The 27368-nt window shown below is 40.1% G+C and overlaps 2 protein-coding genes across 2 annotated transcripts in view; one reads left to right on the top strand and one right to left on the bottom strand.

The window, feature by feature from the left end:
• The window catches only part of SNCG (synuclein gamma), a 48462-nt gene extending 21094 nt beyond the window's left edge, over positions 1 to 27368 (bottom strand). The window contains exons 1-4 of the mRNA XM_035562408.2: positions 26623 to 27368; positions 25813 to 25936; positions 25124 to 25248; positions 24433 to 24603 (exon numbers count right to left, since the gene is read on the bottom strand). The gene's annotated coding sequence lies outside the window, so the exon portion shown is untranslated. The remainder of the gene's footprint in view (positions 1 to 24432; positions 24604 to 25123; positions 25249 to 25812; positions 25937 to 26622) is intronic.
• On the top strand, positions 108 to 22473 carry MMRN2 (multimerin 2). The gene is made up of 7 exons (XM_035562159.2): positions 108 to 500; positions 12597 to 12719; positions 13784 to 13890; positions 15172 to 15237; positions 16528 to 16701; positions 17800 to 19707; positions 21927 to 22473. Exons 1-7 carry the CDS (start codon positions 172 to 174, stop codon positions 22313 to 22315), a joined length of 3096 nt encoding a protein of 1031 aa, XP_035418052.1. The 5' UTR covers positions 108 to 171; the 3' UTR covers positions 22316 to 22473.

The raw sequence follows: 27368 nt of genomic DNA, 5'->3' as shown, positions 1-27368 counted from the left end.
AACCGGGCTCACATTGTTCGATGGCCATGGACATTTCCACAGTAGCTGGGAGGGTCGAAAGCTTTTTCCGCTCTTTGTTACAAATCTTTTTTTTTTCCTTCCTTCTTCCAACTTTTCAGTTAAAGAATATTGACAGGGCATTCCAGAACTAATTCAGGCTGCACTTCAGAGATGAGAACAAGAGACAGGTGTAACCAGGTAGGAAAAAAGCCCACAATGCTACTGAAGCTTTTGCTCATCTATCATGCGGTAGGACTGGCAAAGTTGGTCAGGCACTCTGACCATCATGGGCATCGTGAGGGTCCCATGCACAGCTCAAAGCCACAAAATTACGAGACCTCTGCGTACCCTCAGAGGACTCCTCTCTCACGTGAGGAAGAAGGTTACTGGGAGGCAGAAGGGCGCAGGGAGGATGCAAGAGACTACCCTTCAAGCATCTCCTCCTCACATCAGGAAGAAAGAGAGGATTTTGAAGCTGCAAGCCCACAGTCCCCAAATGGGTAAGTATCCAAATATGCATGTTTTACACGTAATAATAGCGGAACCATGTTCAATAAAGATATCCTGTTGATGAAGGACATTTTTTGGTAAAAGTTTCTCTTTAGAACACACTAGATTTTAGGGAACAATCTATATCCAAACAGGAGGGGTTTAAATGTTTTATCTACAGGAAGATAAAATTTAATTGCTTGTGGAGGATGAAACCATAGAGGGGACTGACTCTTTCTCCTAGTCCAAGACAGCAGAATAGACTGAGGTGCTTGGACACACCTTGCATAGCAAAGCCATGGGGTCAGGGTTTTGCAGCTATTCTTATAACATGACAAAAACAACCAAACCAAAACAACAACAACAACAAAAACCCACCGCTGTTTCTGGCAAAGCAGAACTAGACAAACTTCATTTACTGCCTTTTTCTCTTCACACCCCAATACGGATTTTTGCTGATTGAGGCAACTTTTGCCCATCACCAGAACATACCAGATGCAGACTTGGGCCTTGGGAAGGAGAAAGGTGGGAAAAAGAACGGCAGGATGTTAGCAAAATAAAAATAGTGAGGGATAAATATAAAAGGAGTAACAGATAAGCATGAAAACGACTACAGATTCAAGCATCCTTCCTCCTGAAAAAAAAACAAAAAACAACCACCATATTTTAACAACAGTGAAATGCTTCTCATGGTCATCATGGTCATCTTTAGCAGAAGTATAGCCAGCCTGAGTAGAAAAAGCATGTACTTCACTAGAAAGATTTCCAAATGCTGTGATTTTTGAGTTTTACAGAGCATGTAAGTAGGTCTCTGAATGTTTAAAATAGATGAAAACCAAGCAGGACAGTGTATGAATCTTTTATAGCACTGATGGAAGGCTACTGCAGAGCCTTGTTTGGGAGAGCTGAAAGAGCAGCACAGTGCGTGCTGTTCACAGCTCACTGCTTTGGGATGCTCTGATATTTTTCTTTAAATGCTCCTGAGGCAGGGAAAAAAGGGAACTGGAAAGAGACTACAAAACCTTGTTCATGTCATGCTTCCCTTTCATGACAATGAAAGTATGCGATCTTGTTTCTAAATCATATCTACATGTAAAACTAAGGCCTCTGTCCTGCATGGTGTTTCCCTTCATACTAAATCCTCCCACAAATCTGTAGCTCAAACATTAAGTCATTTTCCAAATCCGCAAGTGTTGACTTGCAGTTTTCTGATGGGTAGTGTTCAATAACAACACACTGTTAATTCACTAACTCCTGACTAATGCTCTGTCAGAGCAAGGAAAGCAAAGCAGAACCAGTGCCCTGGCCTTCCATGCATGCTGTGCTGCAAGGTGGCAGTTATTTGATTAGTGGTTGAAGTGTTGAGAGCATTCTAAAAACTAGAAATACTACAAAAACTCAAAGGTGTAAAAAAGGTGCATGCATAGGTCAGCAAGACACTGTAATATAATATCCTAATAGGGACTTCTTCCTTTGCTATGTAACTTTGTTGAGCAGCAACTTGTGTAATGCTGCTCAGCACAAGCTATTACTCATTCTAATTTCCTCCCAAGAAGAGAAATACTTCCTCCTTTTATGGAGATAGTTGCATAATGAGTCAAATCACAACGTTCCCTCAATTATAAAGTAACGTTGATGACTACAGGCAATCAAAATCTAATCTGGCAGTAACTTGAAGGTATTTGTTCTTTTGCTGAAGAAATCACATTTATAGTGCACAAGTAAAGAAATGCAAGACTTTGAGAGGAACTGTGGACAAAACTGAGAAGAAAGAGTGCCGGTAATAAGGGATGGCAGTGCTCTACTTGTACCTGCGCTCCAAATTCTTCAGGTCACTGCAAATGGCTGAAACAATGTACCTTCAGGCTCCTGAAACCCTCAAGTCTGTATCAGGTATTCATGGCCGGAGTGGCCTGCTATGCATACACAAGAAGTTATCACGAGTTTGGTATTTCCTCCCTGCAAATGTGACACGTGTTCTGGAAAAACCATTGAGAAGTCAGAGAGAACTAGGAAAAAAGCACCATAAGTTAATGAGGAACTAAGAGACACAGGGAGATAAACACACCATAGAACAGTCTGGGGTGGGGGAAACAAACTGACAGTCTATGGTAACTTTGCCTGTGACATCTAGTCTTTCTCACAACAATGATATTTTCTACCCAAACTCTTGCTATTTCCCCAGTGTTTTAGAAATAGTGGTTGCTACAAAATATCCTTAAATCTTTTAAAAATAAATTTTAGAGTATTATTTTTCTTATTGTGGCTATTTGAATAATTGGAGATCATCATGACTAATGTGTCCACAGTAATTAGAGAGAATCCCGTTTTCTGTTTCAGCATGTAAGGTGAAATGACTCATTAGATCTCATTCAAATGCTTGGATATGTTACTTCACTAATGAATTCTTCTCAGAATAACAATAATAAGGGCTTTAAAATAAGAAAATCGGTTAGAAGTCACTGGCTTCAGGTGACTGTTTTAATGAGAAATGTGTGAATAATAATCTTTTTGTTTTGACTGTTCTTTAGAGGAAGAACTAGGTAAGAGTTTAGTATCTCAGCTGTTGCTTGTATCTGAGTACACCAGAGAAGCTTTGCATGTTCAAAGTGGGCAAGTATTTGTATGTGTTATTTACAAAATCAAAACCAGACAGTTTTCCACAGGAAACCATCTTTTTCTTTTTTTCTCTCATTTTTCCCAGCAGCTGTGTCTCATATGAGCTGATCAGTTTGACATTACTTACTTCCTTATGTCTGAGATAAATGGACCCGTGTGTACACATACTTCCATCAGAATTAAAAAGGGAAGTGAAAGCACAAGTATATGGATAGATGTGGAGCATATTAGCATCTGTTTTAGCTACAGAAGATGAAGAGTAAGAACAATAAAAACAAGTTCTGGATTTCATAAATACTCAATGCATAATACCCATAATACGCGCACACTCCTCATTTCCCATGTGAAACAGATGCTTAATGCTGAACTTCACAGGAATGCTCTGTCGTTTCCAGTGGCTTTCCTGTGTGTGGGTATGAACAGATAAACTGAGCCTTAAAAAGATGCTTGGGACATGTGGATGTCTTAAAAGTGATCCAGAAAATATGAAATAAGAGCTTTCAAGTTTGCCTTGGTTCATCACCTACTGTAATACTTACCACTAGGTATAACCAATTAACTACGTCTGATCAAGTCATATTGAAAGGCATAATACATCAAGGAGATAATACATCACAGTTGTTATCCTGAAAATTGCTATGTAAACAACACCTGATAGCTTGTGAAAGCTCATCATAACCTGACAAGCCACACTGGAGAGTTTTGTCTCTTCAGAGCCACTTCCATCAGATAGCTAATGACAAGTAGCCAAAGCCTCAGCTGATGAACGTGATGAACCAGCCTTTGAAACAAATTCCCTGGCCCAGGGAAGAACACACCATTTTATCTGTACCCTTGCCATCAACCCACCTCTATTTGTCTAAGATCCATGGAAGGACCTATACTGTAATTACATTCAGAAGGGGTTTGTTTCCCCTTCCTACAAACAGGTTGTTTCTTGAACCAAACAACGCAGCACAGCACCATTACCAAAGCAATGTAGCAGAAGGCTCTTATATTTTCTCAGCATTGAGAAGAATTACAGCTGGCTGGCTTTAATCCAATCCATGTGCCTGCAGCCCCAAGAACAGTCAGGTTGACAACTCAGATATCATGCACTTAGTGTTCATATTTCATTTAAAAAACATAAAAGAAGCATCTAAAAGGTGCGATTCCATCACATGCTAGCTTGGACAGCACAGCCTAAAGTCCTCTGTGTCCTCAGGTGGCCTGATCTGTCTGTCAAGTAACACTGTAAATGAGACCACTTAAGTGTTCCAGGTTAAAAATGAACTTATGAAAAAGCAGACGCTTTTTTTAACCTTCCCCCTCAGTAACCATGCTGACAGAGTTGGTCCCAGATGGATGGCTTACGCAGTATGGGAGAAATGGACTGTGGTGATGAGATGCGAATAAGCAGAGGAACTAAAGCTGGATTCCCTGTCTATAACTGAGTCTCACAGAACTTCTCTCTCTTTCCTAAAGTGGAGAGAGAGTCACTGTGAAGTAGCCCCTGTCCTGGATCTACTCTATCTCCAAGTTGGGCAGGTCGTTTAGTTTTCCTTTCCCTTTATTTCACAAACACATGCTCAGTCTCCCATCTGTTGCAATTTTTCTTACAATTAAAATATTTACAAAAAAAAAAATCACGAATTATAAATAGAAAAGGCTGAAATCTGCAGAATAAGTAAATCCGTGACCGCATTAACACATGTCAAGGTTTGTATATGCAATTCTGTCAAGTCACCCCTTGATTAGAGTGTGGCTTCCTGATGTCAGCCAGGAGCATTGTTATCTCACTGAAACACATGCCTCTTCCTTCAGCTCTGCACTGAGACAGCCACAAAGCAGGCGTCTTCTCGTGATTAGCCAGGGTGTCAAAATATGGAACAACTATCCTCTGAGATGCAAAGAAGCAGAGAAAACCAAAATCTCTCTTATTCTAGGGAAAGTCAGAACAATGCTCAATCTTAATAGCTTGTTTTCTTTGTCTGCTTTTACAGGAAAACATCCATTGATTTAATTAAGACCAGTTTCATACTGACTCATCTATTTTTTCCAAATTAGACAGGGACTTTCTTAGGAAGCTTATGGGCTACTGAAATTTCCCACCAAAGTGGAATAGAACATAAGCTTAAAATAAAACAGGTCTTGGATGAAATGCAGCTAAATGTGATCCTCAGCCCCTGATATCCTGCACACTAGCTGAATGGCCATTGAGTGCTCAACAATAGCTTGTGCAGTGCCAACTTCATTAACAGAAGCAATGGATTTCCTATCAAAATTAGGCACTTGGCTCCTTTCAGGACTTTTGGAAATTCTCTGATAAAGCTTCTGCCTCAGACCGTCACTGCTGGCCAAGAACACCACTTGCTATTTGACTCCGACTATCTTGAGCTGCATGTGGAGCAGCTCCCCACTAGTGTATACTTGATGCGAATGACCAGTTCCTGAAGAAACACAGCTTTACTGCACGTGATACAGTAGTTACCAAACCATCTGTGTCCAAAGGATTGTCTTATTTCCTTTGTTACACAGCTCATTGGTGCAAGCTCGAGCAATTCCTTCTTTCAGCAGACAGCAAGGGGCCTCTTGTTAGTATAGTGACAAACTCCCCATCAACACTGCCAGCAGGTGGATCCTGTGCCATCCTACTTCTGAGGTCAATACTCCTGAAACAAGTCGCCAGTGGCCAGCCCTCAACAAACTGAGGCTTTTGCCAAGGCCAGCCAAAAGACGACCAGGACAAACCTTGGTGCACACTGTCCTCACCCTGAGTGCACGCAGTTTGGAAAGCTTGCTTTCCTTCATGTTTTGACTCCCTGGCACCAGCACAGCCGTGCTGGGAGGTGGCCACTGGCTGTGACACTAGCTCAAGACAAGGTCTGACAAAGAAGTGAGAGTGCTATATTAGCAGTGAACTTTCATCTGCAGAAATCAAACTATGAAATCCAAGTGTAGGCTGCCCTCAGAGCGGACCACAGAACTTGCATTGTTGCGAGGATAATATACATGAGGTAATGGCTGTGGACATTCTGTGAAGAGAAAAAAGCCTCCTGCATTTATTTCTCTGAAGTAGCTTGTACAGCAGTTGGGCTTGCCTCAAAAGCAGTTGCAGCCAAGTCTGCTTTCTCTTGAACACCTGCTTACAGCGAGGCTCCAAGCTGAGGACAGGATTTACTCAGAAAGCCTTAATTGCACCAAGTTTTTAGGACATTCTGCAGGCCAAGCGACAACTAACAACATACTAACAGGCACTACTGCTGGAATAGAAGTGTCATTTAACCAGCTTACTCAGGGCACTGGAAGACTTGCAGCACCGCAGGAAAATTCAAACACTTGACACTACCACTGCCACTCTTTCAGTCTAGCTTTAGGTAAATTGCTAATAAGTCAGTCTACCTTAACTAACCCTAAAGGAAAACCGGGGTAGTCCACAGGATGAAGTACAGGAAGATCCCAGATTCCTGCCCAAGAGGGAGCTCTACCCATTAGCAAGGAAAGAGAGAAGCAGGAGATGCAGTAGCTTCTGCTGCCTGACTGTAATACACGCTGCTGGCTGCTCAGAGCAGGAGAATTCACTGATGTGCTGACAAGCAAGCAGTAATCACATGCCAGCTGCTAATTAAAAGCAGGGCCACACCTTGTTCCCTCTGAGAGCCAGCACCTTTTTCAAGTACTTAATCCCTTTGGCATTCTACAATGAATAAAAAGATATGTCTTCCTCAAAACTGACACACACGGTCCTGGCTTACACTAAATTAAATGCAATAGTCAATCTCTGTTTTATTGAATGCTTTTTCTTGTTGGTGAAAATTTTGCACTGCAAGGAAAACAGCACACAGGTTGTTCTACAGCTAAAGCCTCAATCTTTTTTTCCACTTCAATTGATAAAAGTCAGGAGTTCACGCAGCTTAATGGAAAATCACTAGAAATTTGAACAGAGCAGTTCTCTATCGTCATCTAGTAGCACATTTTAGCAGCAATAATTGCATATCTTCTCACTGTACAGCAAATGAAAGTGTCACAGGCCTGAAAAGTATTGCACTCTGTCAGAGAGAGACACAAATAGCTGGGAAGGAGTTTTCAAAGTAATTATAGAAACTGGCTTCCTTGAGATAGAAACATAAGGAAACTGATGTGAAGGACAACTCAATTGTAAGAGTACAGACAAAGGAATAATAAAACTTATGGAAAAACAATGCCCTGAAGTCCTGAAGCTTTTGAGGCAAAAATTCCACTGACCTAGCAAGTGTCTAAAATGACACATTACAGTGCCAATCAGGAGAACAAGAAAAATAAAATGTGTAAGTACGTAGCTGAGCTAGGAGGGCATTATTCACATCCACCATCATGCTGCTATTGGCGGTGTAGTGCTGTATGAAAAAAGAGCCAACCTTATATTAACTTTAGCATGATGTTACTGATAGCAGACCAGCCACCTTGCTTTATCTCCTACATTTTGAAGAGTTGTTCTATTTGCTATAACAGCACGATGTCTAACCAAATCCTAAAAGCAGAGACAGAATTGCCTGCATTTTGCTATGTGTCAGTAAAAGCAGGGATAGTATCCAATATAAGAAAAAAAAAACATTCTAAAATCAATTTTCAGTTTTAAGACCTCAAAGGTTAAAATAAAAGGAGCTTAAGCTAACCTAAATCTGCTGAATCTTATTTAAATATAGGCTGTCTTGTAGCCAAAATTATTTAACCTCACAGAAAACAATACACTTCACTCAAAATAAGGCAGAAATAGACACATGCATGTTAAGACTCTTCAATACGGAGATTAGAAGAAAGACTAAAAAAAACACCTAGTCTAGTAAAGAAAACTATTCAGATGCTTTTTTCCGGGTTTAACAAGAAGATCAATTTACTTGGACTGTAAAACAGGAAAAGCAACTGAACAAATGAAGTGTATGTAGCCCTGGTCTGCTAGGGTTCACTTAGGTGTTGGTCCAACATGCAATTTTGTTATAAACTTTACCAATCCCCACCCTGGAAAGAAAGCTCTTCTGCTCTCTTCACCCAGCAGCTTCATTCTAATCCCCTCTCCTTGGTAGCACAGGCTTAAATCAAAAGGAAACCCTATTAAAGGGAACAAAAGCAGAGGGTGTTAAGTTGGTTATATATTCAGCGAGTGAAGCTACACAATTACAAAGAGGAAAAAATGCAGAAGCAGAACACAAAGCTTCTGTGTCCCAGAAACAAGCTGAATAAAGGAAGTCCTATGTGTGAAAGGGCAGTTCTTTGAGACTTTATAGCACACTGGTGTCAGCAGCAGAATTCCCGCTCGCCTCACTGAACTTTAAATCAAGCCTTTTCAAGTCTTTAAATTATTCCACTTAACAATAAAGAATGACACATTTCCCTCAAGTTTAATAGAGTCAAGAAGTATTTTTAGTAATAGATAGCAAAGTTCCCTTAAAGGAAGCATTTGACAACATGTGCAAAAAATACTGCAATAGAAATTTCACCTTTTGGCACACATATCTATATTGCAGCTCATTACAGATGGGAAAAAATATGCTTTATGTACTTACTTGCTGGAAGAATAAATGTTTGTAAACTTCAAACTCAAAACCACCAGAAGTTTTTGTGATTAAAACCCAAACATGATATTATACAGCTACTCAGCTCCACGAGTACGCTTTTAAGAAAAGGAGAACTAGTGAGAAGATATAAAAGAAAAACAGAAATACAGAATCATGACCATCATTAAAAACAGTTTTTACTGAAAGCCTGTCAAACTCTCTGTTGTTCATACTACTTGTCCTGCATAATGCGTAAGTGTCCAAAGCAAGCATCGGGTTGGGATCAACCATTGATTCAACTTCTGATAGCACACAATGCCTTTCTGTTGGTGGGAAACTACAAGTAAACACACAAGATGCCTGCAGCACATCAGCGGACTCTGAAGAGAATCCTAATATTTTCTATTAAATGTGTTTGTGCATTTATACGTGCAACATCGCAAAACACTCATTCTTGGTCACACACGTGCTCATGCATGTAAACATTTGGTTTAGATTTGTATGGCTTACATGACTCAAAGGACTTGTTTGGGAGCTGCGTATGGTGGGAAAAGCAAATCAGCACAAATGATGATTCATGGGGCGTGGACTGTTTTCATCAAGAAAAAGCAAAACATGAAAGCAAAGGAATCCTATCTGAAAAGGAGGTTTCCACGTTGAACACAGGTCCTGCCGGGATCTGGCAGGTATCCCACCAGGCAGGTCCGAGGTACTGCACCTGGCACCGGTGCCAGCTTGTTCTAACAGCATGGCCAGGTCAAGTTACTTCCCCAGGGAAAACAGAGCAGAGGGGATTTGAGCTGGAAAAGCCACTCCCAGCAATGGCTTGCCAGGCATGTGACAGAGGACTGCATAAATACAAGCACAAATCACGTCTCTGTTTCTGGATTATTAACTGTATGCTGCCACTGAAAAGCAATGCAGCCTTCTAAAACCTGGTGGACTTGCACACACCTCGGAGCCAAGTGACAGCCAGAGCACGTACATTGGCCTCCTGATGTTAACTGTGCTGCCTGGTCACACAAGCAGAGCATTGGATTATTCAAGAGTAATAATTTAATAAAAACTTGAGGATTTGACCTCTGGTTCAGTCCTAGGGAGCAGAAGTACCTAAGGGTATGGCTCCCACTGAAAATAGACACAAAAACTCATCCAGCCATTCACATAAAACTACAGCTCACCACAACAGCTATTTCAGCTTGGAATCAGAAGGAAAGCTGCAACACACCACTTCCATGCTCTGCTTTCGCACCTGCCTCTCAGAAAGGAACAGTTTTGTCTGCAGGGTACTCACTGATGTCTCAGTCACATTGCCCCTCAAGAAGCCAGGGAGCAGAGGAGGCCTGGGAGAGAATGTGCCCACCTCACCCAGGCTGTCTGCTTTCCCTCTCCATGCTTCCATCTTCCTCCCCTTCTCCGGGCCACCCTGCTGCTCCCTCGGCTGCTGTGACCACAGCTTCTGCTTTCGTGCTCGATGTGGTTCCCCATTGTTTCTGCAACTCAGTCGGAGAGGCAAACTTTTTCCATATATGCTGATTATCGGAGATTTGGTTCCTGTGTTCCCATTTAAAAATATACTGCCTAAAGTTCAGTTGTTGTTTATCAGGCACAGCTCTCCCCCACACAATGCTCTGCTCCATTTTAACACAAACCCATGGAGTACAAAAACCTCCAAATCTTTCCAAATATCCCAAGGGATATGACCAGTATTATAAAAGGCCTGGATCTGCTTTTATTTTGAGAATCTACAGATGATTTCTTATGGGAAAACAGTTTAATAACATGCACAATGGCATATAATATGATTTGTAATTTCCCTTCAGGCTTCATCTAAGCAGATACACTGCACGTATTGACACCGGCAAGCTGTAAGTTCACAGCAATGGCTATAACTATAGGGGATGCTTGAAGACAGGGAAAGGTAGAACAGCAGACCGCTAGAGATGGCAGACAAAGGAAAAAATTCATAATGTGAAAATAGCACCTGCTTACTCACCAGATTTAGTCCTGTGCATTCAAACTTTCCAGCAACAAATTTCTGACTACGAGATTGCCAGCGGCAGCATCAGGAGAAACAAGGTTACAAAAACCAACCAAACAAAAAAGACAACCATAACGAACAAATCTTGCCATCACTAATACACCTGTCACTTGGGCATCCAACAGCAGAGCAGCTCAGTTTTTGAGATTTAAGTAGTCTTCAACCAGGACAGCTAATTTCATGGCCATTATAAGGGTGTTTCTTCTGCAGGTGCCTTACCATAAGGAGTTATGAAGACCTCAGACAACTTTTGCAGCCAATCTCATACCAGACTTTCCTTCTGGGATATAAACAGTGGAGCTGGGTGTCTCGGTTCAGACTCCCGGCAGCCCCAAGGGACTGCAGGTCCTGCTGCAGAGGGGGAGCTGGGCTCGAGGGGCTGCGCTGCTGCAGGCCACCCTGCGTCCAGGCCACACAGGCTGTGCGACGCCGCAGTCACACAGCTTCAGGCAGACGCTGAGCTGGCAGATCTGGTGCCCCGCAGTAAGCCGGTCAGCTTTCTGTGGTAACAGGCTGCCCAGCCCCACAGCAGCCTGTTTCCACCTGCCTCTATTGAGAGGCTCTGGAAAGTTAAGCTGAATTATCTTTAGCAGTGATGGCGGTATATATTTTTCATTTATTTCTTCCCACTGCTCAAGCTCACCTCTTCCCAAAGGAAGAGGATTAGCACAATTTAACATTAATATGCTGCTGAATGTTATGCTGCAACTTCCTAATGGCCCTGCACATACAGCTCCAGAGATCCCCATGCTCCCCTGCAGCGGGCAGGATGTGAAGCTACACCACTAGAAACCCCTGTGGGACACCAGGGCCATGCCTGTCCCTAAAGTGGGTAGTGTGTAAAATGCAGCTGCTGGTTCAGTGACTCTCTCTCAAGATTTTATAACCGGAGATAAACAGTGAGGCAGCAGGGACACGTGGTCTCTGTACAGCTTCTTGGTCCCAACAAAGCTGCCACAGCCCACTTCTACGCATTGCTACCCGTGGAGCGCACCAGGGTGCCTTGGTGTTTAACTGGTGAACTTCTGTAAACACGTCATCTGAAATAAGGCATTCAATACATGTACAGACTTCCAACAGTAACTGCAATTACGGATTAATCAGATGCTATTCATCATATTTTTTTCCATTTCCCACTACAGTTATTACTCCTCACTTCCTGTCATTTCTGAAATCGGTTTTTAACCATCAAATTTCAACCAACAATACACTTCATCTTGACTTCTAACTCTTGAAAATAAAGATGCTCATCTACACTCTTAAACTGATAGGTGTCTATATAGTTCTGACTGGGAAAACTGCCTGAGGTCGTTACCAGACTAGTGAAATTCAGTTGTCCTTGATAAAAGCATAAAAGCCAAGAAAACAACCCTAATTTCAATAATATTATTTTTCTGCAGGGCATGGGAAGAGGTTATTTCAAAGTTAGCCTAATTAATAAAATCTGATCAGTTACTAGACCATCTTAAAGCAGCAATGCTTCAGAAGACACCAATTATTAATGGAATTTATGTAGGATTAAGTTTCCAGAAGCAGTCAGCCCGGACACGATGAGTCAGACATGAAGCATCTGAACTGGCAACACGCCGACCCAGGCAATTTGACATTTAAAGTGACATTAACCTGCAGGTTATCGTGGGTTGGAAGTGCCTCCTGCTAAATGAAAGGCCTGGAAATGGAACTAATGCATCAAAGTTCAGACAATCAACCCTTCTGAAACAAACTCTGATAAGCATCCCGAATGAAAACAAAGGAACTGAGAGTTGAGGGAGAAGCTAGCAAGCATTTTCCACTTCCATCATGATGAGGAAAATCTCTCCCGCTGGAGAAAAAAAAGAAAAAAAAAGGTGGTCCCTCTGCATTTCACACCGTTACAAATAGACTTTAAAAGACCTTTTTCAAATTCTTTTCCTGACTTTTTTTTTCCCCACCAGGAACTGGTGTTCCTTCATGCAGTCCCGCCTAGTAACACACATAGAAGCCTGCATGAAAGAGAAGTACATCGTCAACTCCCAGCAGCCCTGTCCAAACGGAGCTCCAGACTGCCAGAAGATCATGTAAGTATCCCATACAAAGCCACTGGAGGCAACAGAATCTTCTGTGAAGTATCTAAATGATATTTTCAAAAGCATTTAATGGCATGTTTTAAAAAGAACTAAAGCACCAACCACACACACACACACACACACCCCTAACTTCAAAAACAAAAGAAAAAATAAAAACTTCTGCCTGTGGCCATCAGTGAGACTGTTCACAGTTAGAGACATGCAATTGCCCAAGTGCTCACTCTTCTTTCAGGACTGGCTGCCCAAAGGGCACTGGTGGAAGCCAGCAATGTCCCTGAAGGCACCATACTTGATGCATTTTTATAGTTGTAAGACATTGATTCAAAACTCACTTCTTAAATGAAACAATATTTAATATCCGTTTAATAAATATTTTCACATTTATGTTGTTCATTGATTTGTGAAATAAAAGTGCTGTTGCTATTTGTTAATGCAATTCATTTTTCTCTGAAACAAAAATAGTTTTACGATCACTTCTAGTGGCAGTTTTAACAAATTTATGTCTTTCTTGGTGCCAGTGCCGTTCTGTAATGCTTGCTTAAAAACAGAACTTTCTCTACAACTCATCAGCACAAGGCAAATGTTAAAGCTCAGTCCAAGCTCAATTGCAAAGGACTAAAACAATAAATATTCAAGTTGCATTTCCGACAGTTACAGAAATTTTCCAGCTGTGACATCTCTCTCTAAGACTCCTGTCATACTAGTGCCAACATTTTGGAAAAAAGTCTCTGCTGGACAACAGCAGGGGTGTGAAGTAGACCACTGCAGCCCTGCTAACTGAATACTATTTATATTCTGCCATCATGTATGAATCTCCATACACCTCCTGTTGGAAGCAGCAGTCCTGAAAAGCAATCTCATGCGGGGAAAAAAAATGCTGTCAATTACTGCTTAAATGTTTTACTGAGCAATAACAATAGAATTTATGACAAACTTCTTAACCACTTTCTGTATTAGTCATCTAGGACACACTTGGCACCAGACTACAGTTAGTCAGTGAATTTCCACCAGCTGACAGTAGCTTGGACTCTAACGCCTGGACCCTTATTCCTTAGGTACAGGACAGCCCTGAAGCCCATCTATCAAGTCAAACAGAAGGTTTTGAAATCTTTGCAGTGGAAGTGCTGCCCTGGATTTATTGGCAAGGACTGTGAACAACGTGGTAAGGAAAGCCAGACAGCAAGCATGAGAATTCAGACTAAATGATATTCACTGTGGCAAGAAATAGCAGTTTGCCTATTTGTTTTTCCTGTTTGAGAATTGATGCCTTATATTCTTTGGTCTGCTATGCTTCAAGGCATCAGTGATTTGGGGCAAGCAGTAGGTGTAATTAGCTGCAAATAAGGCTAATAGCATCAGCTACTTTTCTCTAATCTTCACAGATTGAGAGGGGTATTCATTTAGCCAGGGCAGGAGGGGTGCTGCCTGATGTACAGCTCCACCTAGGAACATCTAATTCCAGGTAGAAACTGATGTAATCAGGCAGCAACACAAGCTTCTGACATGTCTGAAAATTAGTTTACAGGAAGAAGTCATTTGGTAGGGAAATGGTCTTGTATCCAGTTTCAGACAAGCCCTGAACTACCACAGCTCCTAGCACTACGTAATGACACCTGCAGCTGCTAAGTAAAAGAGAAGGGAGGACGGTGTGGTTTTAAGACTGGACTCCTTCATGAAACTGGCAAGATTTAGCAGATAGTACTTCATTTGAAAACAGAAGAATAAAAATTGAAAAGAGGTAATTCCCCGTAGTAATTAAGGCAATCAACACAAAAAAGTCAAACATAAAGGTGAAAATCTTTGTCCAGTTCACCTACCCAAACAGACTCTACTGATAAAACTGGGGTTTCTGTTTACATCTCCGTGGGTTTAGCTTTTCTCTGCAGACAGCTTTTCTTAGATTAGATAGATAGATTTATCTCTAAGGTGATGCATTTACCTGGCTTTCATTTGTCATGTTAGAAGGATGTTACCAAATGCAGTGTATCTTGTTCAGCCCCTCCTCTGTTATGCTCACTGACCAAAACCAGCTGCTTCTTTATCTCCTCATTTGTACAGCATCACCTGCTGAAACTGGTGCCACACTACCAGAACATTCAGGTAACTGGAGTAGCACAGTGGAATCTGCAGAGCGTTTGATAGGGCTCTCCAGAAAACAAGCATCTATTTGTATCTGACTCATTTCTTATCAGTAACACAGCATGAATTTAAAAAACACCCCCCTACCACATAGCATTAGCATTTATACAGTGCTGCATGTCAGTGCAGTACCACAAGCAAGGTTCTTCTAACATGATGTTGCTTACCCTAGGAAATCTGCAGTGCAGAAGCCTGTCTCCACATCTGTCATATTACACATGAAATTGCCCTGTCTTGCCTTGCTGAACTGTAGTGGTTTCTGTATCTGAAATGTTTTCACAGATGTATCACATGTCAATTGCAGATCCCAATTTCATTCCAGTGCCAGGAAATGAAACTGAAGGATGGGAAGAGGAGTTCTCAAACCACAGTATGTTCTTGAACTTAATTTACTTGCCATTCTTTTACCTCTCAGTCACTGCCCCAAAAGACACATTTTTAGCTGCTATTTTAACATGATAAGCTATAAATGCTATCTATAGTGAAAGCATTATTTGGGAACGCTTTTACACGATGACATTTCATTTATTGGCACTAACGAGGGCTTTTGCTATAACATTGCATGAATGCTCTTGACAAAACAGCCACAAGTTTAAAAATTGTATGCTGGCTGGTCATCATCGACACCTAGTGAGTGCTGGTGTGTTAAACCTTAACACTACCTACTGGTAGTGTTAAACCTTTCATTAGTACGGATGTTTAACTCCTTGTTCTGCTCAGTGGATTCACAGGAAGGCACACCATGCTCAGAAGGTTTACCAGAAAAAAAAATCTATTCAAAATGCCACTTCAGAGCAGCTACCCAGTAGCTTTGAGAATATTGTTATGAGATACCACAGAACCATACCTCAGGCACTCTACCCTGCCAGTCTAATATCCAAGAAGGACCTTTTCTTACCCTCTGGGAAAAGGTGGGGCCTGTAGTGCTATTAAATAACTTCTAGCAACTGGGTTTAGGGTAGCATTACAGCCCTGAAAGAGAGTCTTCTTCACATTATGCTCTCAGCACTGAGTGAATAAGCAAGCAGTTGCTCTAGAGGACTCAAGCTTATAAAACATTAGATTGAAAAGTCAAAGGTAACCCTGGAGGGCAAGAGGCCCCAAGGATGGCGCAGTTAGGGTATACCAGTTTCTGCAGACACTTTGAATTCTACAGCTCAAATTAGCAGCTATTTATTTAGAGTAACATCAGTTAAAGGGCCACTCAGCGGGAGTCAACTGTGACACTTAAACCCTATGCTCCTGAATCCTTCTTGAAACACCTTTATTTTTCTTTCATCCTGTCCTTTTATTCTGGTTTGTTAAACTTTGCAATCCTTTCATTCAATTGGATTGAAAGCAGTCATTATTCCAGAATATTTTTATGGCATGAGGAGGTTTTACGTGAATATTTTACTGCCATGATGGCAAACACAGCTGAAGGTCTTCTGTTAATATTTAAATACATATTAAGTTTCCATCACTGTTGGGGAAAAAAGAAAGAAAGAAAGAAAGAAAACCTTTACAAAGAAACTGAGTTAAGCTGCTGTAAATCAACAAACCCCTCAGTGCAAGATTTCCAGAGCAGGAAGTACAGTGGTGTTCTCAGAGCTTGCAGGTCTTGTAGGAATACATGCTGCACTCCATTGCATGACACTTTCTTTTTGAATCTTGTGATTAGTGTCAACATCAGTGGATTCAAGAGAACTGTTGGAAGTCATTCAAAATCAGGAGGCATTACTGGATGATCTTCAAAGTGATATTCATCAAGCAGTCAGCAACTTAGGTGATTTACAGAGAATATTTGAAAACAACGGTACAAGCATGGTGTTAGAAGTGAACCAGAGCAATGCAGGTGAGAGGTCTGACGAATTATCAGCCTGCCAGCAGGCCCTATAAAACCATGCAGATCAGGAGGAAAACCTGGAAACAAGAATACACTGACGTCCCTTGGTCTGCAGGTAGCTTCCAAAGAGAGCAGAAAATGGGTGAAATTCCAGTGCAAATTAACAAACCAAGTCCAAGCAAAACTTGAAATGGGAGATGAGATGAAAGGCAGATCGCTTTGTACTTACCTGAAATTTCAGAATCTGCCTTAACCTGTAATAAAGAGGTTGCTTATACTAATTTGTTAGCTTAATATTCTGCTTCTCTGGCTTCTTCTTTTCTATGGGGACGCAGTGTTAGGTTTGGTTTTTGTTCTTTTTTCATACTCATGCTAGATATTATGATGTGCTGAATCTCAGACTGGTGTATATAATAAAAATAATTTGCCCCTTTATCTAAAACATTATTCCTGCTGTATATTGCAGTGAAAAAAAAAACAGCAACATTTGACCTACTAATGTGAGCCACTGGCTTACAGAAACATTTTATAATATACAGACTATTGTCTTCACTGAACTTCAAGTCACTCAGTTTGAACACTAAAGTTAAAAATCAAGCCTTAGTATAATGTACACCTACTACAGATACCTCACAGAATTTTCAAGTTATTGAGTCCTGGCCTGGAATATTAAGATGCTAAGATGCTGCGTAACTTTGTGAAGTAGAAGGTACATTGTAGAAAGCATCAGAAAAAGAACAGCACGAGAAAGTCAAATAAGCACACCAAATAAGAATTATTGTGAAAAGGGGCAGTTATGGCCACTAACAAAACTGTTCTCTAAGGGTTTAAAAATGCAGTATTTTTCTGACTTAAATGGGGCAGACAATACATATCTAAGTTACTGTCTGCAGACTTAAAGATACAGCATGCTTTGCACTAACTTGGATTTAAAATTAGATTATTTTTGCAATTGTAAAAACTATTGCATGTACTCAGATTTTGGGGAGCAAGATGTCAGTTACTGTGGAAAAATAGATACTCAAGTTATCCTGGCCAGATTAAGATGCTTTCTTAAAGCAGAATTTAAATTTAATTAATTACTTTTTAATCTTTCCGTGTTAACAGATTTACAGGAAAGGCTTCTGCAGCAAGTTTTGTTTCCCCATGTGGAGAATTTTCTTAGGAAATATTTTAACCCAATGTGGGCAAGCTTCAACAGAAGTTTACAGAACCTCTCCAACATAGTGGGAAACCTGTCCCACGATGTGGAAGTCAACAAGAAAAGCATAGAAAGATTTCAAGAAAGCACTGTACCTAAGAGGGAATTCCAGGAGCTAGGAACTAAGTTTGAATCTAAAGTCCAGGAAAATGTGGTGAAAGCTGATCACATGAAAAGGGATATAGAAAATCAATTGCAAATGCAGCAGGCTAGTATTCACTATAACCTCACCATGATCAAGGCAGATACTGACACAAAGCTCAAGAAGTATCACAAGATACAGCAATCACATTTCTTAGCTTTGAACAACAGCTTAACAAACATGAAACACGAGCAAAACAAACTTGAAAATAAATTTGAGACTTTGAAAAAAAATTTATCAGAACTCTCCTCACATCATGGTCCCAAAGATGAAACCACCCAGTTAGCCATCAGACAAATAAATGACATGCTGTCAGGGCATGGAAAACAGCTTAAAGAACTTTACATGGAGTCAGATGTGGCCTTTCAGAATATAGCAGTTTTAGAGAGATGGTTTAAGGAGTTAAAAAAAAATATCTCAAAGTATAGGCCTGAAGATCTAACAATAACTTTAATGGAGAAATCACTTCTTATTGAAGAAAACAAAGCAGCAGTGGAAAGGCAGATATCAGAGCTGAACTATACTCTCTCAAATCTTCGGGAAAATTATTCAGATCTGTTGAGGTACATGGAGGAATGCAATTGCCAGAAGATATCTTCTGACAGTGATATACTCGAGGAAGATTTCAAGAATATCACTTACTCCCTTGAAGGCACGCAATCAAACTTAAAGGATATGAAGCAGTTAGAATCTGTTTTCAAAGATCTCTTGAGGAATGAAATTGAAAAGCTCTCCTCAGCTTTTCCATCTATCCATCAGTCCCTTAACCTCCGTCAAGAAGAAAACAGACAGCTTCAGTCACAAGTTACATCTTTGTCAGAAGACATAGGCCTCTTGAAGAAGAAAGATGAAGAAATTCATAGACACATCAAGTATCTCAACAGTTCTTTTGGTTCTCTTTTAGAAGATGCCATGCGGCACAAAGTAGCACTGGAGGCTTTACTGGGAGAAGAGTTCATGGAATTGTTGTTTGAAGAAGATCCTACTACCCTAGTAACATCAGTGGTTCAGCTGCAAGAATCTCTCAGAAAGATCTCAGATAAACTCCAAGAACAAAATATGACCTTAGAATCTCTTGTAAAGAGATTTCATCTCTTGGAGAGAGGTCAACGGAGTACTCATGATGCTCGTGTATCTTCAAAGCATTCCAGACAGGAAACTCAAACACCCTCTGCACTGGATGACGTTAGTCAGCGCAGCAATGTAGAGCATATGGAACCTAATTATGAGGCTTCCCAAGATGACTCCTTGGATAGCTCAGCATATAATGACATCATGACTCTCAAGAATGACATCAAACATCTGAGCCTGGCAATCAAGAGGCATGAAGCCACAAATTACATGAATATCTGCTGCAATCATATAATAACAAATGTGGTGGAGCCACTGAACGTTTCTGTGGAAGTTCTCTCAGGAGATTTAGCAACCATCAAAGAGAAGCTGGAGGAACATCTGCTGATTTTCAAAAAGCTATTTGGAAGCAATGAAGAATTAGTTGCCACCAATATAAGCCTGGATGTTGCAAAGATTCAGTCAATGCTGACCAGAAAAGTGAGAAGGCAACAGAAAGGTCAAGACAAGCAAAGAGACAAAAAGAAGCCTGAGAAGCACAGAGAAAATACACAGATAGTAAGTGGAAGAAATACAGTGCAGACAGAACTTCTGGAAAAAGGTAGGTTGTTTTGTTTTACTTGCTCATGTGCAGGTCTAGCTTCTCTCTGGGCCCTGCTACAGGTCCTCCTCCTCCCCCTCAAAGCACATGAATTGTGACCTGCCAGATATCTTGTGGGATGTTGAAGCAGATGTTTTGACGCAATTTACATCCTGCCCCTCCATCTCAACACTTTTAGTGAGAACCAAGTTGATGCGCTGGTGCACTTTGTTCAAAGTCGATAAAATGACACCCATTACAGCTGCTAGAGAATTGGCCTTGAATTAATTGAACTTCAGATATTTAGAACACAAATTCTGTCTGTAGATGGTCATGTTGATGCAGTAAGTTTTCTCTTTCAAAGCTGATAGGGAGTGCTGGGCTTCCTGGTTTTGCTTCTTGTTCCTCTGTTACTTGAGCCTGGAAGGAATGTACTCAAAGCAACAAATCCTAGCTCATCTGGACAGATGCATTAAATTCACTATAATAACTTGTGCAAGTAGAACAGGGAGGATTGACCAGAGAAACTCTCTCTCAGCGCTAAGCTTCAGAGACAAGTTTTTCAGCTTATACTGGACTGAGTGGCCAGTTCCCTTTCCCTATAAACACACAGCCACAAGCACCCAAAGTAACTGCCAGAGTTTTAGCACTGGCTTTTATGACTGTAAGCCCTTTCTATGGACATATAATACAGAGCAAAAATCACCTACTTCAGGCAATTCTGCTGGAAAACCCTAGCTAAGACTGAATAAGCAGAGAATGTATTTCAAACAACTTTTAGGACAGCAAAAAGAATGCATTTTTTTTTTCCCTCCTGGGTGGTCTCAGCCTCATGTCTTTCTAAGGATACTGATCTAACCACTGTATCTACCCATACAACAGAACATAGACCTGAAGATGTAACAGTAACTTTAATGGAGACATCACTGATGCCTGTTTTTGCTGTGACATCTGCCTAAGTCTCTACAACTAGTTGTTTCTTCAGCTACATCAATCTACATTTTTTTCCTCAGCTATTTCTGAACTTTTTTTTTTTAACTGTAGTTAAGCCTCTATTGACTTTGCTTCTTTCCCAAGAATAAGATGTCTTATGTGCCAGCAAAACAGAAGTATTTTCTAAAACATGTTTATCTTTGTACTGAGAACCCTAATTTAATGATATTACTTGAACAGAAAAAGGGAACGTTCTTTTAATAGAAAAATAAGAGCCTACTCGTGTCACAGGATCTCAATGAAAGAGGCTTTTCTTTGGTTAAGGAATTTTCCTTTGTGCTTGATTGCTTCTCCAACAAAGATAATTGCAAGAGGACTTTCCACAAATTTGAAAACATACGAGTGGAAAACAGACTGCAGCCTACAAACTACTCCTGAAAATCTGTGCAGACAGATCTCCCGACCAAATTCTCAGTCCTAGAAGTTCAATTGTATGTAGCATTTCTTTTCAACACAAATAGTGCTGGGAACAAATAATTATTAAACTGTTTCCATTTATATAACCATGAGGCTGAAGCGATGGGAATGCTCCCACCTTTTGCACGCCTGCCCTTGCAGCTGAGGTGGGCAGGCTCCTGGAGGGCTGCAGTGCAGTATTTTCTCATAGGAAGGAACGCCCCCAGTCTCAGACCAAGCCTGGAAGCAACCTGTTATCTTTCAATGTAGAGTAAACCACGGCATTTCATATCCCTGTGTGCATATAATGCATGTGCTCCCTCCTCCACCCCAAGCAAGTTTTCTGCCAGTGCTAATATGCCTATTCTGGGCATTTTCAGTCCCACAGTATGTGTGATTTGACAGCAGGCATCAGCACAGGCTCAGGTAGTTAACTAAGTGCCTCACAGGTACATGTCTTTACCAGCTCTTTACTTCTGCTAACAGTCTCAGGCATGACTTACAGAAGAGCTTTCGTGTCCAAAAGCTTCTCAAGTATTTTCAGATTATTTTTTTCCAATTATGTGAACTGGTCTAGTTTTACCTCTTCCTGACCTCTCACTTTTTATAATGTTAATCGTATAATAGCTGCAAGAACAAGTACCACTGCTACATTTAGAAAGAGTAAATGTGTTTTGGATCACAGACAATGTTTCTGAAAGACTAGATCTAGAATTATTGATAAAAAAGCTCTGTTTCATGGCTTGGGCTCCTGTACAGATAAAATAGTAAGTAATAGCTGGGGAGAGAATGCTCATTGCTAAAAATTCTGTTCTCTCATTGCTAAAATTCTGTTCTTCTCTCTTTTTCAGACTCATCGGTGGCATTCCATGTAGGATTCTCAGACCGAAAGGATAAAGAAAGAACTCTGAGATTTAATGAAACATACCTCAATTACGGACAGAGCTATTTCCCTGAACACGGCTACTTTAAAGCACCACACAAAGGTGTCTACTTCTTTGTCATCTCTGTGGAGTTTAGTTCAGGACCGGCACTAGGACAACTCTCTTTTAGCCGTGGATACAAAAGAACTCTCTCAAGTAGTCAAAGGAAAACACCAACTGGAAATACTATGACTACTTTTGCTATGGCAGAAATGGAGAAAGGGGAGAAAGTATGGTTTGAATTGCTGCAGGGCTCTGTGGTAAAACGGAGTCCACCTGGGACAACAATGGGTGGATTCCTACTATTTAAAACTTGAACAGTGACATTTTGTTTTACTGATATCTTTTCCATAGATGCAATGGATCAATTCACTATTGCTTCATCTGTGATGTATTCAATCCTACTGCATGTGTTTAAACATAGCACTACTCTAGATTTGTCTTCAAGCTTCTTTTCTGGAAGTGTTTGGCTTTGATTAGTTGCTTATAAGCAGCAATGGATTTCCTTTCAAGTGATAACCTAACGGGTTGGACTCCAAACATTATCAGGACACACATTCCCAAATCCTTCTACCATGAGAATTATACCTAATTAGGAAAGATGCTTTGTGGGACTTTCTTCATTTACATCACGACTCATTTCTCTTTCCCCCTTTCTCACGAGCACCTAGAGTACTGCAGTCAGCTCTGGGGCCTCGAACATATGAACGTGGATCTGTTGGAGTGACTCCAGAGGAGGGCAATGAGGAGGGTCAGAGAGCTGGAGCACCTCTCCTATGAAGACAAGCTGAGAGAGACGGGGATGTTCAGTCTAGCGAACAAAAGAATCCAGAGAGAACTTATAGCACCCTTCCAGTACCTAAAGGGGGCCTACAGTAAAGCTGGGGAGGGATGTTTGTCAGGGAGTGAAGTGATAGGACAAGGGGTAATGGCTTTAAACTAAAAGAGGAAAGATTTAGATTAGACATTGGAAAAAAGATTCTTTATTCAGAGGGTGGTGAGGCACTGGCATGGCCTGCCAGAGAAGCTGTAGATTCCCTGTCCCTGTAACTGTTCAAGGCCAGGCTGGATGGGGCTTTGAGCAATGTGGTCTGGTGGGAGGTGTCCCTGCCCATAGCAGGGTGCTGGAAGTAGATGAGCTTTAAGGTCCCTTCCAACCACAGGCATTCTATGATTCTGCAAAAACAGCACCCCCCTTACGGCAAATATCCTCACTGTCAAGGAAAAAAAAAAGAGAAAAATGATACTTTAACACTTTTTTTTTTTTTTAAAATGTAGCTGCTCAAAACCAAGAAGCCAGGACAATTTTACCTTTCTGTTCTGTGTGGTCCATAGGCAGTCACATGGTGTTTTGCAAACTTCTGCAGTTCACTCAAATTCAACATTTCTGCCTGTACATACCATGAACACTAGAGTAAAGATCTATCAAACCCAGTAAGGTGCACCCTGTAACACCTATTGGTAAGCAAGGATCTTAGAAACAGCCTAGTCTTTTTCCTTGTAGGTCTGTGCTGTATTTCAACTACATTGTAAAATTTAATAGCAATATAACATTGTCCAAATGTTTCTCTAATATATCCTAACATTAGGAAAATGTCAATGATATTCAAAAACGTTGTTGAAACTGCTCCTTATTTCTACAGTTATTCCTGAAGAACATTGGGAACACAGCACAGACAGTCCAAAATTTAGTGAATAGTTTAAAACCAAGCAAGCAAGCAACAGCAAATAGACATGCTCACTGGTCTACTGCCACTGTTGAATATAAAATAAATTTATAATTAGAGTAAACCAAACAGCAGAATTTCTGAACTGCCGACATTCAAGTTTCCAAAAATCTCAAAATGAGTATGTCTGGTCACGTCCTAAATTTTTTTTTCTGTCAAAGGAAATATCTCCAAAGGCTTTCATTTTAAAGACATTTTTATTATTCCTTGTTTAACATAATTTTTACCTTACAAAACTATATATTAAAAATATTAGATTTGCCAAAATGAAATATATTTTAAAATTCCCAATAGTTTTGAAGAAAGAGATAAATTCCTATCGTGTATTTTAGTTTTTTTTTAAGATAGCATTTTCTAACAGTTACTAGAAAAATGCTGTTGAGTTTCTCTCCCCACCTATCTGCATTCTGAGCAACATTAAACTACAGGATAATTAATAAAAAACACTGATACTAATAAACACTGCACCTAAGACAACAGTTTGACAAGCGTCTTTTGAAATAAAATTACAAAGCAGGCTTAGCTACAGCTTGCTAGACAGATTGTTACTCTCCTTCCAGAAAAAGGCAACAAACGAGTAAAAATGTACTGCTTCATTTTAAGAATCTGAAAATTGGTATGATTAAACCCCTTCCAGAGATTCAAAAACAGAGGGCCACAAATGAAGATGTTCATCAACTCTGGAAAGAGAAAATGCCATTTCTGACCTGATTAGCAGCCCCACGTACTGCTAGCCAGTGCTCCCCTTCGTGTGAGACTAACTGGACAAGTCTCTCCATCTACCCGGCATGGAGCCAGGCCTGCACTGCTCTGCAGTAGGCAACACAGAGCGCCCACGAGCTCAGCGTCATCTTCTGCCCCTCACATCGCTCAAGTATCTGAGGGAAAGAAGAGAAGAAAAATGTGAAGAGGTGAAACATCAAAAAGGAAGAAAATGATCGATCTATAAGCCTGGGTTCTTTTAGTAAAAAGCCATTGTACCGAGGTGACCCAGCCATTTTGACCAGCGGTCCTCCAACTATGGAATTTTTTGCTGGCAGCATCCTGCAGTGTTAAGCGTGCTGCCCAGGTCAGGAGAGAATAAGGAACATCTCATTTTTGGTGAACTAACTCTGTGCACCTCATTTTTGGCACACTAACTCTGCAGCTACTGGTCAAATGCCAAAATGAATCACATTGAGGGGATATATACATATATACATGTATTTAAATACACGTGCTTGGTTTCAAAGCTTTGACAGAAAACTTCAACTGGAATGAAAACCACACAGCTGCTTGGAAAGGGACAAGGTAGGTAGTAGTTATGATATCAGGGAACAGAGAAAGGTCTATATGTCATCTCTGATCCTAGCAGTTATCCAGGCAGGACTTTAAAAGGTTTGTTATCTTCGTGCTTACCAGAGTTTATTTTTGTTGAAGAATAAGCCAGACTAGTTCAGAGATCATCAACTCGTGTGAACACAACTTTAATATAAAGATGTTTTCACGTTTGTATTCTTCAAATACATGCTTAAGTTAACCACCTGCATACACAAAGAAGAGATACTTGACTGGAAAACTCTTGTATTTACATTATGAATCAAAAATTTAAGGAATATAATGGTTTAAAACATTCTATTGACTGCGTAAACCAGGAAGTTTTTCTTTTTCTTGTTTTTTTATTTTTTATTTTTAATATCTATCATCACCACCACTATCATCAACCTGAGACTCATGTTTAAAAATATTTTCCGACTTCTTGTAGTACTTCCCCCAGATCCTCTAACTGCCAGAAAACCTTGCTGTTAGTTCCAGATTCTGGATTTCCAAATGAAACCACTAAGCTTTATAAAAATATATTTTAAAAAGTGCCGTACATATTTCAATGTCTTTGTGAAACTTTTGTCAGTGAAACTTTTACTGCTTTATGAATGTCAGTATCTTATAGTGCTTTGCATTTTAAAATTAAAGTCTCTTCATGTTTTTTTTTCCCTTCTGCATTACTAAGATGATCTCCTTACTTCACTCACAATTCAAGTACCCACTGTGTATCAAAAATTTTACTTTCTATATACCCATCAATGCCTGTATTCTCTAGTCAGATTCACCTGAACCCACTTCACATATCCACATCATGCCAGCCTCTGAAATCCACATTGGTCGCCCCTCATGAGCCAGTTTCATAAGGTGATCCACCTATAATAACAGTCCTCTCATGAATCCGAGTCACACCTGGTATTGAAAGACAACATTAACATCAGTGAGATGGACTGAAATGGTATTTTGGGGTGCTGTGACAATAAAGCTAGAGAAAGGATTAATGAAATTTACGGAATTTAACCCAATCCTTAATGTAAACAGTGATGCTTCTTCAATTTGAAGCTTGTCATTTTCAGTTATTTAAAAACTTTTTTTTTTCAGAAAGATTTTCATATCTTTAGGATATGGCACCATCCTGTGGCCGTTTCAAGGAGCTACATTAGGTTGCTTGGTCAAAACAAAGACTGGTGCAGAAGTTTTAGTTACCCACAGTATCTTAATTATGTCCTCCAATAATCCGATTTTAAAACCCAATTTTCATCCCAACCACAATCAGTGCAATCTGCGAAGATACTCTACAAACTATATCCACAACGGTGAGAGAAAGTTTCCTCTTTCAAGATACTAACTGTAAAGAGGACAAATCTTTGTGCTCTGTAAATTTCTGTTATTATGTATTGAGAGGAAGAAAGATATAAAAACTAAATACAATACTTTCTTGAACACTAATGCACAAATATATCACTTGAAGTTATGGAAAAGTGTTATAATTTTTATAATATACTGGTACCTGTTTATGTGGTGTTCAGATATGAAACATTTCCAGCTACTGTAAAAAGCTAAGTCTAAAGAAAAGATTATGCCTGATAAAAACATACCTATACACAGACGAAAAAGGGTAGAAATTGACTTTATTTTTCCTCCTTGCAAACTAGACCTGAACTTTATATGCAGTTTAGTAGCTGGTGCATTACTGCAATGAGAAAACACATTCTGAGATTTTATAGAACTGTGTACTTGCAGACAAGATATCCCCTTCATTGGTCTTCATTTACTTGAACCATAAAGCAGAATGAACTTAAGCTATATAGAAACAACTGCGTAACTCTGTAACCAACAGCACATATTAGCTCAAATCTCATCATTTGGATAAAACTACACAAAAAGAATGTTTTTCACAGCGGGAAAACACATACAGAACTCCTCATCCCTTTATTTTTCCCTTTTTACTTGGTGAGCTCGACCAACTGAGGTGAATTTATATAGATAAAAGCAGCATGTAGTCAACTTGCACATGTTCAAATAAGAGAAATATTCAACTTACACTTGTTTTTGGCTTTGCTATAAGCCAAGTATAAAAATCAGACTAGGGAAACTTTGGTTTTACCGTTGTGCTCAACTTTAGGCCAAGGAATACAGACCTTAACTAAGCACTATGCAATTCTGAACCCCATTGCATAGTCAAAGTTACCATTCACAACTTACTCAAGAACTGTGGGAAAAATACATGTACGAAGTATTAAAAAGTTGGGAGTATTTAGTTAGGGTATTATGACTTCCAAGCCATTATATTTTTAAGGCAAAATGTTATAGTAACAAAACACATTACTAATGTGTACTAAAA

The sequence above is a fragment of the Cygnus atratus genome, chromosome 7 (genome assembly GCF_013377495.2).
Source record: "Cygnus atratus isolate AKBS03 ecotype Queensland, Australia chromosome 7, CAtr_DNAZoo_HiC_assembly, whole genome shotgun sequence".
In the NCBI taxonomy this organism is placed as follows: domain Eukaryota; kingdom Metazoa; phylum Chordata; class Aves; order Anseriformes; family Anatidae; genus Cygnus; species Cygnus atratus.
The sequence above is the reverse complement of the archived record's forward strand: the minus strand, read 5'-3'. Positions and strand labels throughout refer to the sequence as shown.